At 37.3% G+C, this 14,502-nt stretch overlaps 1 protein-coding gene and 1 long non-coding RNA gene across 2 annotated transcripts; both read left to right on the forward strand.

Moving 5' to 3' along the window:
* The first annotated feature begins 209 nt into the window (after positions 1 to 209).
* Positions 210 to 9,426, forward strand: LOC100369471 (uncharacterized). Its single transcript, XM_002735243.2, has 4 exons — positions 210 to 690; positions 4,991 to 5,079; positions 5,508 to 5,609; positions 9,115 to 9,426. Exons 1-4 carry the CDS (start codon positions 600 to 602, stop codon positions 9,424 to 9,426), a joined length of 594 nt encoding a protein of 197 aa, XP_002735289.2. The 5' UTR covers positions 210 to 599.
* Positions 9,427 to 9,816: 390 nt separating this feature from the next.
* LOC146730245 (uncharacterized) lies at positions 9,817 to 12,952 on the forward strand. The gene is made up of 2 exons (XR_014927403.1): positions 9,817 to 9,886; positions 11,079 to 12,952. It is a non-coding gene; the product is annotated as an uncharacterized LOC146730245 (long non-coding RNA).
* Positions 12,953 to 14,502: the final 1,550 nt, after the last annotated feature.

Here is a 14,502-nt window from a genome sequence, read left to right on the forward strand (position 1 = left end):
ACTGAAATCAATTTATCAATAGTCAAATCATAAGAATTTATAGCTGTTGACTGGTAATAAGTCATGCGATTGAGAACGCTTGCCCTAGCTAATTTCTGACGCTCCAGCCATGCCCTTGCGAACACGTGGGATGTCCCCAAGCTCTACGGTGAATCATTGCAAAGGAAACTCGAAATGATGTCTTTATTTTATTATCTCTGTTTGTACAGGGTGGAAAGTGTTGAAATAGCGGCGAGAGGTCGATAAGAGAACACAGCCTTGTGACGACTGTGGAATACAGCGACGTACACTGGCTGCCAAACGTAACTACAGCGGCGGCGTACACATATAATAGTACCGTACTGACTGCTGACACATTACGAAGCACAGTGCAGCGAGTCGATACGATTCAAGGAATATCCCATACTACACATAGCGTCAATCGTGCTCAAAGGAAGACTGATATTAGGACAATTCCGTCTAGGATAGATTGTTCAATTGCGAGTACTGTATTCATAAGGTAGTTGTCGTGAAATTCAGTTCAGCGCAGACCGATCTAGCCACCAATCTCACTGACTCTATCAATTCCGAGAATCTAAGTAGTTCTTCGTAGTGACGCAATGATGTACTGTTACCACTGCACTTCGCCCTATTCTGGACATCCCCATGTTGACATGGAAACCATTCTATCTGGATGTCCACCGCTATCTTGTAAGTAGTCATATTCCGTGTTTTCAATTCTCTTCTCAAATGTAAAAAGAATCATGTGAAAAGTGAAAAGCCTCTTTCCCAGACAAAACTATCGGCCAGAATAGGGGTAACAATTGCCCAGTGTATGAAACAAACTCGGTAGCTACCACAATTATAACATAAAAGCAGTAGTAGTAACAAAAACAACAACACGTAAAGTTACTTGCAGTCCCTTGTTATTTCATAATACAATAACACCATGCGGCGGCATCGTAACGTATCCGGCGCGTTGTTTTATCAAATGTGTCAAAGACTATTAATTTTTAAAGTTGGCCTAAATATGTGAATTTCCTAAATGACCCATTGCAGGTGAAACTCTGCATCCACCTATTAAACTGTACGTCTGCAGAGGGTCGACAAGGGATATTTTCGTAAGCTGTTATCAATTGTTCTTATTTTTGTAATGGTGTAATTTAAATAAATATAAAAAACGTAAATTGGTAGATATGGGCAATGTGTGAAATGTAATCTGATATTTTGTTCGTCCGTAATTTATATAAAGATCCCTTTTGTAAGTTTATTTTTCTTTTTCCACATTAAATGTTGTAATTCGTACTCAATTTCCAATTTTGATTCTTAAACACAAATTATCAAATATATTATGAAAATGAAATTAGGAATTTGCTTTTCTGTAAAGTCTAAAAACCTATTTTTTTCACTGTGAATGGAACTTACATTTGATTTCGTGTAAAAACGTAAAATGCCATCTTTATTTTGTGTAACCTGTACCAGCTACCCCTTGCCCACATCCTCTGCAGTTCTCAATGCCGTATTGGTCATCAACGAAGACTCAATCTAATCAAATAAACTGCTCTCACACTATAGCGTGGCTTGAAGATGAACAATATCGTTCCCAATTATTTGATGTTAGTGGTGAGCTCTGTGCCTAAATAATATCCAATTAACGTATATAGTTCATATGCAAGCACCACCACGGATAATATGCATTTTCAAAAGTTTGTTTGAGGAAACGTTGAAGGACGCTGTGTCAAATCGGGACGTTTTTTAAATATAGAAACACAAACAAATATATGACGTGGTATGAGTGAGAAATACACTTATCATCGTGTTGTGTAATTTGCGAGCTATTAGTTTATGTTACAGCGATGTAGTGTAATAGAACCTGGAGCGGCCACGTCTCACAAAAAGACATCACGCATTTTAAATTTCTTTACACTAAGTGAACATTCATCTTTTTTTATCAACAATTTCACAATAAAAAACGAAATGTGTTTTAATGTACGTGAGTCTGACAATATATTACAGTTCACATATCTCTCGTAATATAAATCTCTTTCAACCGCGAATAATAGGTAAGACTAATTGTTGAAAGACACTATGGATGAGTGTCGTACAACGAGTCTGTGATACTCCCCCTCCGTTGAGTACACCGCGTCAGCACTATGATGTTCGCGATTCTGTTCTGAGAGTCATTTTTAGAGATTAGGACAGGCTTTTGGAGGTTATCGTTTGCCAACTTTAGTTTCCCGTGTGGATGCTCTATAATCTTTTGTAATCACATACCTTTTCGACGTTGTGCATGAATGAGGCGTCGATATGGCCCCTTAACGTTAACGTTGTGATGATGCGTGGATGTTCCCGTCAAGTCTACAGCGTGTTGTTGCCACAGACGCTCTCGTACACCGATGAAATCGACACTGGAATGATATATAGTTCATTTCCCGACTAATTCAATTACAACGCCGTCGTAGGTAACTTTAGATAAAGTGACGACGGGCAAAGGCGGTGAGGCAGACTTACCTTATTTATTCGCCTTTAAAACGTAGCCTATGTCTTGTTATGGGTATTTTAAGAACTTGGTGCAATCGTCTAGCGACTTGTAGCCTAGGGTTAAATGTTGCATGTGATTAAGGCGAATATTCGCATAAATATATATATGTATGTGTGGTTTTTTAAAGCGAATTTCCTGAATTGTGTTGAATGGAAATTCAATGATTGAGCTAGCGGAACTTAGTAAGAACTATTTTGTTATAGATTTCAGCTGCAGTATTTGGCATGTAAGTTGTCAGGAACAACAATTTGAAATATACTCTGTAATAATATGTAAGCATATATCTGTGGTTGTTACGATGGAATAATAATTGCAATAAACAGATAATAAATAAATAAATGAAGAAAGACTCTGAGTCAATAAATAACCGTTAGCAGTATAGTTTTACCAATATACTGCATCAGACCGTAGACCACGTGGTAATAGGCATGACATGGGTAACCTCGCGAGACATCAGTGACCTGTATTTCGCTAATGCAGAGTAAAACCCAGGCAGTCGCAATGTAATTGTGACTTGATTCAACCGTAATTTGAACCATAATACAATTATTTGTTTGACTTTTATTACAATCGGATGATTTCCACATAGAAGCACACTTTGCGTTTTATATCAGGCTAGCTATTTTACGCGGAGAAGAGAGACTTCTTTAATTTGAAGAAAATTTAAATGTCAACTCTACTTAAATTACTAGGTTAAATTAAATAAATAAAACGTGTGCTGCAATATCTGAACATTTACAGAGAGCTGTACACATGTAGCTGTATTCTAGTGTGTCTGTATATGTGGGAATTTCATGTTGAAAAATAAAATAAAATACATAACGAGCAATTTCAAGAAAAAAAAGTATATATAACCTGGGCACCAGTCTCGCGTTTCACGTTGATTTCAGTACTGTGTCAATGTGACAGTGTGGCGTAAGTAGAGTTACTTGACTAAGTCGAAGGTGGCTGTGGCGTAATAGTAGAATTTCCGGACTCCAGTCTCACTGTCAACTATTATAGCACAACTATAAGCACTATGTGTTGTCTATCAATGAGCAGTATCGGATTATATTCTGTACACAGCTCCCGTGCGTAATCAAGTTAAGAGACCCGGACACCACGAATGTAGATGATAAAAATTACTAGTACCGATGGATAGTTTAAGCTGATGATCACGTGATAAACTCAAACAATTTTCTTCTATAACGTCTAGGTGTACGTGAGTGACGTCATAAAATTAGGCCAAACATTAATAGCATTTTTAGAAAATATTTGCTTCAAGGTTTTGGCACTCTTTTAGTAACCGTGGTTTGGGGAAATCTAAAACAGAGCGTTGACTAATATTACCCGACAACTTGAAGAAATAATCGTTCCTTACAACTTATAACTTACAGACGTCTTCAGACGCCTTGGGAAAAAGTGTAAAAAAAGCCCTGACATTGTTCATTTATCGAATTCAAGGCGAGGCACGGAGCCAGTTCATTATCTGTCTGTTCACAGCACGTGTTATTACCAACGTGTGTATACGCCACTATCGTAATAATAACACCATCATATCGATGGGAACTTAGTTATTGAATTACTACACTCTGACGAGACTCGTTCGGGAGAATTATCAGACATGTACAGTGGTTTATGCACAGCAAAATTGTACCACATTATTCATTTTTTAACATGTAGAAATCAAGTTTGCTAAACACAGCTACAAATAGCAAAATATATACAGTTAATAATAAACTATTATTTTATTTTTTTACCTATTTTGTTATTGTCACTAGTAGTAAACATAATGTTGTGTATGTCCATCATGGGTTGTTGGCAGAGTATATAACGCATTGAACACACGTATACTTCTAATGGGTCGATGGAAATCTAGATATACCCCGATACATCGTGACTCGACGCAGAGAAGAGACACCGGAGAATCGATGATTGCCAAGCAGTCTGTGGCAGATTATTGAATCACATTCTGTATTTACGTGTATAAACTTGTTTACTGATTTATTTGGGTCGCTGTTACAGTATTGTAAATATCGCAGTTGATTGTCCGGTGATTCCCCCCTGGCTGACTACAAATACACCAGTTTGACTTTCGTCATAAACAGTACGCTATGTGTGTGCGTATCTACCATGTCAAATTTCAGACAAATGAGTCGATACATATTGTGTTTGTTAACACTAAAATGAACTATTGTAACTTTTCACAAAATAAAGCCACTTTGATCTAAAATTAACCAAGAAATTATAGAAAAGAAACATATAAATATACAAAATGTTGCACAACAATGTTAGAGGGACAATCAATTCAAGTTAAATATCTTCGTATGACGTCACTATAAGATTGATATTCCATTTTCGGAGTGTGGTAAGCCAGTTAAATATTGAGTGATCCAACATTGATTTTTTGGCATGATAGGCCAACAAAACTGTTACAAATTTTACAAATAATCTAAATTACGGCTTGATATGTACTATACTCTCTTTTAGATGGAACGTTACATTATCCTCCTGACTTTGATGACAGTTTTGCTCGTCGTAAACAGAGACGAAACAGGACTACTTTTACTTTACAACAGGTAGGTAGTCTGTTCATTAACGCGTGCATTTGGCATATCGAATTGAGTTTGATATCGAGTCAAATTCAAATGTTGATCTCCCGAGTATTTACTGAGCTTGTGTGAGGCAAATTATCATTGCTAGCGATAGAATAATGGATGGAAAATTGTTTCAAGTTTACAAAAGCAAATTTTGATATTTTCTTTGACGCGTGTTTCTTAAAAGATTGGCCGGCGACTGTTAAAGGGCGGTGGTCGTCGCGCAGCACGTATTCGAATTTCATGTAAACCAACAATGTATTTTACACGCGTTGTATACGTCCTTTAATGTTCCGTAACGGCATTAACAAATAATAATAAAAGCGTAGAGAAAATGACATATAATATTTAATCCGATGAGAATCTCCGTAAACACATATTTGTTGTACACATTCTTTCAATAACTTTAGCTGGAAGAACTTGAAAACGCTTTTGCAAAGACTCACTATCCCGATGTGTTTACTCGAGAAGACTTAGCGATGAAGATCAACCTCACTGAGGCGAGAGTCCAGGTAGGTCGCGGATTGATTATCTGAATATTCTGTTATGATGTCCGTAAGTTATTTGATATGTTAATAAGATCCTTATCTGACTAAGAAAAATTGAGGTCATGTAGTATTGCAAATAATCTTTCCACAGACACGTATAACGACCCATGTCACATGTGGATGAGGTTCAGATTAAAATCCTACGGGTTTGAACTTTGATGAAAGGTAGCCTTAGTGCACCCTGGTTTATTATGCCATACAGCCTGAGTCGAGGCAACATATATTTAAAATAAAAAAGGAAAAAAAAAAATCTCAAGAGATGAACACAGGACAGTTGACTTCATGTTCTCTCAGTCCTTGTCCTTGTCGTGTTTATTGCCACCATGCGGCAACCATATACCAATAATTGCACCAAGACCGTAGTATTATAATGCGTGACAATTGAACGCTGCTTGTATTGACAGTACATTAGTATAAATTATTTCGGTATTGAAAAAGCGTATGTCGATATAAAGTGCCACTTGTGTTTTAATTTATATGTCTGTGTGTAGATATCATCGGGTGGCAATATATTCTAGTCCAACTAGTGTCATAGTGCCTGATTTTATACATTAAATTGGCGAATACATATGTTTTGAATACATAAAATATACACTCAAAATATAAAATATATATTTTTTGAGTTTTAATATAACACCTATAAAAAATTGCACGGCAAGGCCTCTCACTTTGCTGATGTGCCGACAACATTAAGCAACTCGGTTTGATATCTGGCTGAAAGCAAGTCGCCCATGCAGGACGATGGCAAGCAGGCAAAGGGCCAAATAAAATAGCATAGCTCATTTCCAACAACACGTCATTTCCGTGTATCCCATCATGCTTCACTATATATAAAAGTGATGTTTTAGAAACAGCAACATAGTTTCATGTTATAAATTGGTGATATTTTCACAATATGCCTGCCTTGTATTTGTGTGAACAAAACGCACTGTTGATTAGTGCGAATAACTGCTGTTGTTCTAAGATTATGCGTTATATTTGTTACGCTCAAAATAAGAACGCCGAGATGTTCGTTTTGTCTTTAGTTGCTGAATTCTAATGAGACATTGGCTTTATTATTATTTTACGAGGCAGTGTTTTCGAAGTCTATATTCCCCACAAAGCTAAAGGATTCTGCCGGCTCTGATACTGCTTAATCCGATCCAACAATCAAAGCTCGCGAGAGTTAATAATCTTGTCTGGGACGTGGTTAATACGTTGGGTGGATTTTTGGTATGCAAATTACATTCCCATGGCGATAAGCGAGTATTTGATGATATCTAATCAACCAGGGGCGATAACGTGGTACTACAGTTGCATAGGTTGCGATATTTTCACAGCTAATCGAGGGGTACATAACATATACATATTTTCGGATGAGAAGAATCTGTAACACAGCCCTGTGGTTGTTAATTTGTCATTTTTACAGACATGCTATGATTTTTTAATATATTTTCCGCTATGTGCTATTTATATATGGGAATAATTTCACATTTGTTAGGGCCAGAAACTTATGCCGTTGCCATAAGTTAATTTAACAAAGAGGTGATGATACGGAACCGATTTGAAACAAATCACGGCGCAGTTAAGGGGTCGGGAGAACCGCCTGTCACAGGTGCAACAGTTACCGTATTGTAATTGGGTTTGTGTAATGAAATAAAACTAGTAGTCGTCTGAGATTAACTCACTCAGTGAGTTGTAACCGTGTCTCCATATCAACAAGCATCTACCTCCACGCTTTTGATGACTTCATCAAATTTTGAGTACCCATCATCTGGGTAGTAGATCTTTATCGCAGAGATAGCCAAATCCAATTGACTGCATGGCGGATTTTTGTCTAATCCCCTCTGACGTCATCAATATGCAAATTATCTCCCGATAGAAAAATGAGCTTGCTCGCTCTATCTCAGCGTTTCTACAACTGTTTGTTTTCAATATTTCTGTGATAATTTTTTCTGTGGAGTGTACGTAATGTGCTTCAGTCAATCGCTTCCACACAGAGAATCGCATTTTTCAAGATTTCGTTTTAATTAATTAATTAATTAATTAATCAATCAATTTGTTGTTGTTTTTTTAGTTGTTCGCAATTAAATAAGCTGTTCGAATATTGTTTGGCTGTTAAAATATCGATAGTTATGAAAACTAATTAACGTAATACTTGGTTGAAATAACAATAAGTCGACAAAAAGACTGAATATTCAGAAACACCCGTGAAAAAATAAATTTAAGGTCTAACGAAGTGGTCTTAAAATTAAGCTCCAGTAAAAGGCAAAGCGTGTAATTCTCTTCATACACTAATACAGCCTCTTAAGCAGGAACTGAGCGCGTAATCTAGTGCCATGGGTAGTATTTAGTAATCATATGACACGTTCCTAGACAAGATCCTGCCAGGGTGTTTCATATAACGAAGTGATCACGAGACCGACATGTGATTATATATACACAAACATTTTCTTTAATGATATGATAATTAAGAAAATCTTAAATTGTATTATCTTTAGTTAATTAAATATTGATTGTTATCACATTTGGCACTTAGGTTTTCCATTTAGACGGGATTTTGTCTGATTAATTATTGAAACCTCTACATGTTTTCAGTTTGCCCGATGTAAAAGACGAAATTGATGGGTTTTTTTCCGGAGAAATCATTAAAAGGCTTCATTGTATTCATGTATTTATTTATTTTACGGCTGTGGAGCGGCACTGCTGGGAAAACTGTTAGGATAGACGCACGATGTGTCAAGCACGCGCTCGATACTCTGCCAGGGGGAATTCGTAGTGTACATTTCTATTAATGGCACAAATTTAATTTGGTGTGAAATTTGTATTATGTTTTGTCCCAATCATTGATCACAATACGTGTATAAAAAGTTGACAGGCTGTTATTTAACTGAGTCGTCATATATCAGTTGTATGTCAATGACGCTCCTTTGAAATAGGTGTTCTTTCTGTGAGTCCGTCAACTTGTTTTTCTAGGATTTCACATGGACGTCGGGATAGTTATATAAAATCTCCAATCAAACTGTTCAGGTCTCTTTCGTGTTGTTTCTCGATCTAGAAATCTTCCGGTCCGGTCCGGTTATGTCAGGTTAGGTCTTGCCAGGTCAGATCAGGTCAATCTCGTCCTGTCGGTGTTGTGTGTTTAAATCAGCTGATAGTGAAAGCGCTTTTCATCATTACAGAGATGACTATGTAATGATGCCATCACGATTTTAATATTAATATTAAATAGATTTAATAAATGAATGTCTTCCTATTTACCACGCATGTGTTTCTGTCAGATCTGTTCATTTCATAACAATATCTGTAGTGTTATATACGTTTTCATGTTTCGTCAATATTTTTATGATTATAATATTTTAACTTTTTTCAATCCGTAATTCAAAAAATGCTTTCAAATTCACAGTGATCCGTGTTCGTATTGCTTTGTCTCGGAATCAACAGGGCTATATTTTGTAACATGCTGATTGTTTCCACTTTCACGTTTAAGGTGTGGTTTCAAAACCGCCGGGCAAAGTGGCGGAAAATGGAGAGAATGAAGCACGACCACACTAAAGGTACAAAACAGCAAACTAACCAGGATAAGATAGATACTCAAGAAGAGTCAACTGAAAATATTAATGGTATTGATAACCCAAGTGAGCCTGTTAGCCCCGAGTCGCCTTCTACTAGCTGTATATCTGTCTGTAGTCCAACACCTCCCCCAGTTTCGCCACAACCACCTGTGAGCTCGCCTGTAGTACTGACTAGTCCTCCGAGATCACCATTGCCTACCACTGAACATGTGTCTGAAGTAAGGTGAGTCCCCCGAGTTGACACTGCAGTCGAAGACTTACAGCTCCTATATACAGCGGTCACTTAAGGAGTTGATCTTGCAGTGGACCTTCTTTTCAAGACGAAATTTCACAATAAGTTAAAGAGCCTCTTGATATCATATACACAATTCAAGACTTATAATAATATACTATTATGTGACCAGTGATGAGCATATTTGCATATTCGCAAATTCGCAACATCTAGATTTGTTTTCGAACTTAAAATATATGTAATATTTTAATATTGTATGTTCTATGTTTATGACATTTAATGTTTCACGTGATACAATACATTGTATACACACAGACATATAAATTAAAATACATTGATTGTATCTTGCAGTTCAAGTTTTCGACCGGCACAACCTCTTTTTACCAGCCCTCCGCCTCCATTGCACACTATTTCTGTGCCTTCATTGCTCTCACAGACGCCGTCCTCATTCACAGGTAGGAGAATATCCATAACTTACCGGAACACTCATCTGTTTTGAATGTGACGTCACAAACCGGTTTCTGTTGTACGTCATATTACTTTGTTCGATTACGTCATAAATTATAGGCTCGATCGACATTCGTTAACGACACGAATTTGTCATCTTCTCATTTATACCAAAAAATATTGCTCCAAGTGACAAAAACCTTCCAAATTTGGCGGTATTTTAAAACTGATATTTACCTGTCAAGTTGTGAAATAAGAAAAAATTCTCGTTGCGACTTTTCAATGATTGCATCAGAGTTTCCTACGAACAAGGATGAACAAAAATTGCGAATTATATGACAGACTTGGACGGAAATGCCACAAGACATCGAAAACTGCGAATTGCCCATTAGTGTCAGGGAAATACTTGATGGTCATACTTCTAAAGACGATTCCGTAGCGTGAAGCTATATTTGATTATTACTATATTATGTGTCAACTCGCACCACAGCGTATGTGCGTGTCTATAAATGATGAGAATGGTTGTTTTGACATTAACCCGAGGCTGGAGTAGAGGTTTTGGCGTTTTGGGACCTGTCAGTGACGTGACTGAAGAACATTTGCATAATTATTCATGTATGTACCAGCGAAGTTGAATCAGTGTAATTACAACATTTACAATACGTAAATATAGGAGTCCCTCTATTGATGATCCATCTTTATGATCGTCCAGTTCTCGTAATATTTACTAAACTTTTTAAATTTTATGTGACGGTAGATAAGGAATTTGTTGTTTTCCATTTCTTGGGGAGTTTCGCTGCTAGAGGCATTGGCTATCGAATGCACAGTGTCCGATAAAAATGGTCTTATCTGTTGGGACAGTTTCTTTTTATCATAACAAATTAAATATTCAACACCAGTTGATGTCTGTCGACAGATGACCGCTCCAGGTAAAAACTGGGGCCGCTTTAAGAAGAAAAAGCATATTATTCAGAATTGTAGCATTATTTTGTATATATAAAGTTTAAAAGCTCAATAACTGTAACTTGCTTGGTCATCTGCCGTCTGAAAGAAATAACCGACATAGTGTCCTCGTACTCAAGACACTGCTTGAGTGCCTGAATTAACTTCACTTTCTCTTTCCGGTTGCAATTGTCACGTGTTCTATTGACAACGTCATGAAATAAAAGTATAATCGCCCAGTATTTTGTTTCATTCTAGGCGCCCGTGTAAAGCAGTGTTTTATTCAGGACTGTACGTGTTCATCGGTGACCACATCGTCACCATCAGCTGCTCCGCCGGTAACATTTCTAGACAACGAGCAGCGGAATTCTAGCGTCGCTAAACTACGAATGAAGGCCAAACAGCACACGGAGAAAATTCTACAAAGCGCTAAATTTTACCAAACATCACTCTCAACCGTGACGTCACATCCGTCCGGCGTTGTCGGCTCACTATGAGCTGCGATGTACGTCACAGTAGAACACTGTTTTATTTCATGACAGTACACATCTTTTCCAACATGCACTGTAATATAAAAGTTAGCGTTATAGCTGACGTGATTCAATGAGTTGATTCGAGTTTCTGTATTTGTAATTCAAATTAATAAGCAAAACAAACGAGAAATACACAATTTTGTTAACGTGGTTCAGTACTGTTAAATAAGTGTAATTTTTAATGATAATTTTAATTGTGCACGATGTAAGCGGAAGTTCACAGCGTAGCAAGGGTACGTGGTCTGACTGGACGAAGATACAATTCATTTACAATTTACATAGCATTAGACAACTCATAAATGTATGCTAGCATGACGTCATGATGGTACCCTATAGCTTTGTCGTAGTTTGGAACCTTTAGAAACTTTACAGTTAAATAACCAAGCTTATCATCTACGGTCATCTAAGGTGTCTTATTATCACGCGGTACTTTCGCTAACGTAGTTTACTCATACATGTTTTGGTTTTAATTAAAAGCAGAAAAAAATAACACTATACCAAATGAGTGAATTTAAAAAACCTAATGAATGAGCACAAAACTGAAAATTACGCATTTTAGTCACCATGCCCATTCTTAAAAACGTCATGAACCAACCCTAGCAACTTGCTTAAGAAATTAGTGTAGCAACGGATAATGTTGCTTGCAGTAACCATGGTGGCGCTGATGTTTATGTAAAATGAAATGCGGGTTGGGGTCCTCGTCCAGTCAGATAACGTTTTCACATTCTGTGGCGTGGCCTTGCCTCTAAATGGTGCGCTCTATGCTACTTTCAATACTTGTAAACAGCACTATGTAACCGTTTATCCCACGATAACACCACTCCATCGTTAGGGACAACATAAACTGGCGGAGCATTTAAAGTCAACAAATATCAATACTTTATTTTTAAAATTTGTCAAGACGATTTCATTGCTTGAACCAAAATACTGCTTCTATCACAAAAACTTCGAAATGCATTGTGGTCCTGCCAATAACACGTGATGTAAAACTTCTCCTTTAATCCAACGTTATGGTAACTGGGGGAAAAGAAAAAAAAAAGTCCCGACAATTGAAAATTAAAAAAAATAAAACGTTAATGAACAAATTGCAAAATTTACGACTAGTTTGCTTATACTCTTCATTTGTGATGTCAATATGTCTCAGATTTGTTTAATTTCGTGATTCTGTACTGTAGACCGCCTGTTTCAAGGATCTACTGACGTTCGTATTGTCCGATTTGGACAAGCGTCGTATTCTCGGGGCGAACATCCGGGTATTTTCCCAGTCTGGCAACCTCAATTGAGGAAAACAACGGCAGATTACCTCAATGTTGAGTTTGTGCTGTTTCCTCGACTTTAACTTCTTTCACCGGCTCTTTGACCGGCGTTCCATATTAGCATGCACATAGCCCATAGAAATACACCACAGTGGTGCACATCTGTGATGAAGCCCCGCCTACAAGATCATGTGTTTTATGGGACGCATTAAAGTTTTCTCCATTTTAATATTGTTTCCTTGCTCACAACGGAGAAACGAACACTTATATGGTAAAATGAAATTCACAGTCTTTAATCTATTGTATCAATTTCGAATAAATAAACTCGTATGAAGTGAAACAAGTGACTATTGTTCTCTCTAAGTGGTAGTCTATGGCGAAGTATTTTGCTAGTACATGTACTTTGTTGATATTTTGCAAGATGCCACGCCATACTAAACATGCCATAGGCATTGTTAGACAAACCAGCATATACCAAGCCATACTGCAGTTACCATAGACCGTGTTAAAAAAACCAGCATATACCAAGCCATATTGCAGTTACCATAGACCGTGTTAAAAAACCCAGCATATACCAAGCCATACTGCAGTTACCATAGACCGTGTTAAAAAACCCAGCATATACCAAGCCATACTGCAGTTACCATAGACCGTGTTAAAAAACCCAGCATATACCAAGCCATACTGCAGTTACCATAGACCGTGTTAAAAAAACCAGCATATACCATGCCATACTACAGTTACGATAGACCGTGTTAAAAAAACAGCATATACCAAGCCATACTGCAGTTACGATAGACCGTGTTAAAAAAACCAGCATATACCAAGCCATACTGCAGTTACCATAGACCGTTTTAAACAAACCAGCATATACCATGCCATACTACAGTTACCATAGACCGTTTTAAACAAACCAGCATATACCATGCCATACTACAGTTACGATAGACCGTGTTAAACAAACAAGCATATACCATGCCATACTACAGTTACCATAGACCGTTTTAAACAAACCAGCATATACCATGCCATACTGCAGTTACCATAGACCGTGTTAAAAAAACAGCATATACCAAGCCATACTGCAGTTACGATAGACCGTGTTAAAAAAACCAGCATATACCAAGCTATAATGCAGTTACCATAGACCGTTTTAAACAAACCAGCATATACCATGCCATACTACAGTTACTATAGACCGTTTTAAACAAACCAGCATATACCATGCCATACTACAGTTACGATAGACCGTGTTAAACAAACCAGCATATACCATGCCATACTACAGTAACCATAGACCGTTTTAAACAAACCAGCATATACCATGCCATACTGCAGTTACCATAGACCGTGTTAAATAAAAAAACAGCACATACCAAGCCATACTGCAGTTACGATAGACCGTGTTAAAAAAAACAGCATATACCAAGCTATAATGAAGTTACCATAGACCGTTTTAAACAAACCAGCATATACCATGCCATACTACAGTTACTATAGACCGTTTTAAACAAACCAGCATATACCATGCCATACTACAGTTACCATAGACCGTTTTAAACAAACCAGCATATACCATGCCATACTACAGTTACCATAGACCGTTTTAAACAAACCAGCATATACCATGCCATACTGCAGTTACCATAGACTGTTACAAATAAACCAGCATATACCATGCCATACTGCAGTTACCATAGACCGTGTTAAAAAAACCAGCATATACCAAGCCATACTGCAGTTACGATAGACCGTGTTAAAAAAAACCAGCATATACCAAGCCATACTGCAGTTACCATAGACCGTTTTAAACAAACCAGCATATACCATGCCATACTACAGTTACCATAGACCGTTTTAAACAAACCAGCTTATACCATGCCATACTACAGT

This window comes from Saccoglossus kowalevskii, chromosome 19, assembly GCF_978046115.1.
Source record: "Saccoglossus kowalevskii chromosome 19, keSacKowa6.1, whole genome shotgun sequence".
NCBI lineage: Eukaryota > Metazoa > Hemichordata > Enteropneusta > Harrimaniidae > Saccoglossus > Saccoglossus kowalevskii.

Excerpts from the sequence above, each read along its gene's own strand:
- LOC100369471 (XM_002735243.2), top strand. The coding sequence starts at position 600 with ATGATGTACTGTTACCACTGCACTTCGCCCTATTCTGGACATCCCCAT. Across the intron at positions 691-4,990 it reads TGGATGTCCACCGCTATCTT|ATGGAACGTTACATTATCCT; the intron begins GTAAGTAGTCAT and ends ACTCTCTTTTAG. Across the intron at positions 5,080-5,507 it reads CTACTTTTACTTTACAACAG|CTGGAAGAACTTGAAAACGC; the intron begins GTAGGTAGTCTG and ends CAATAACTTTAG.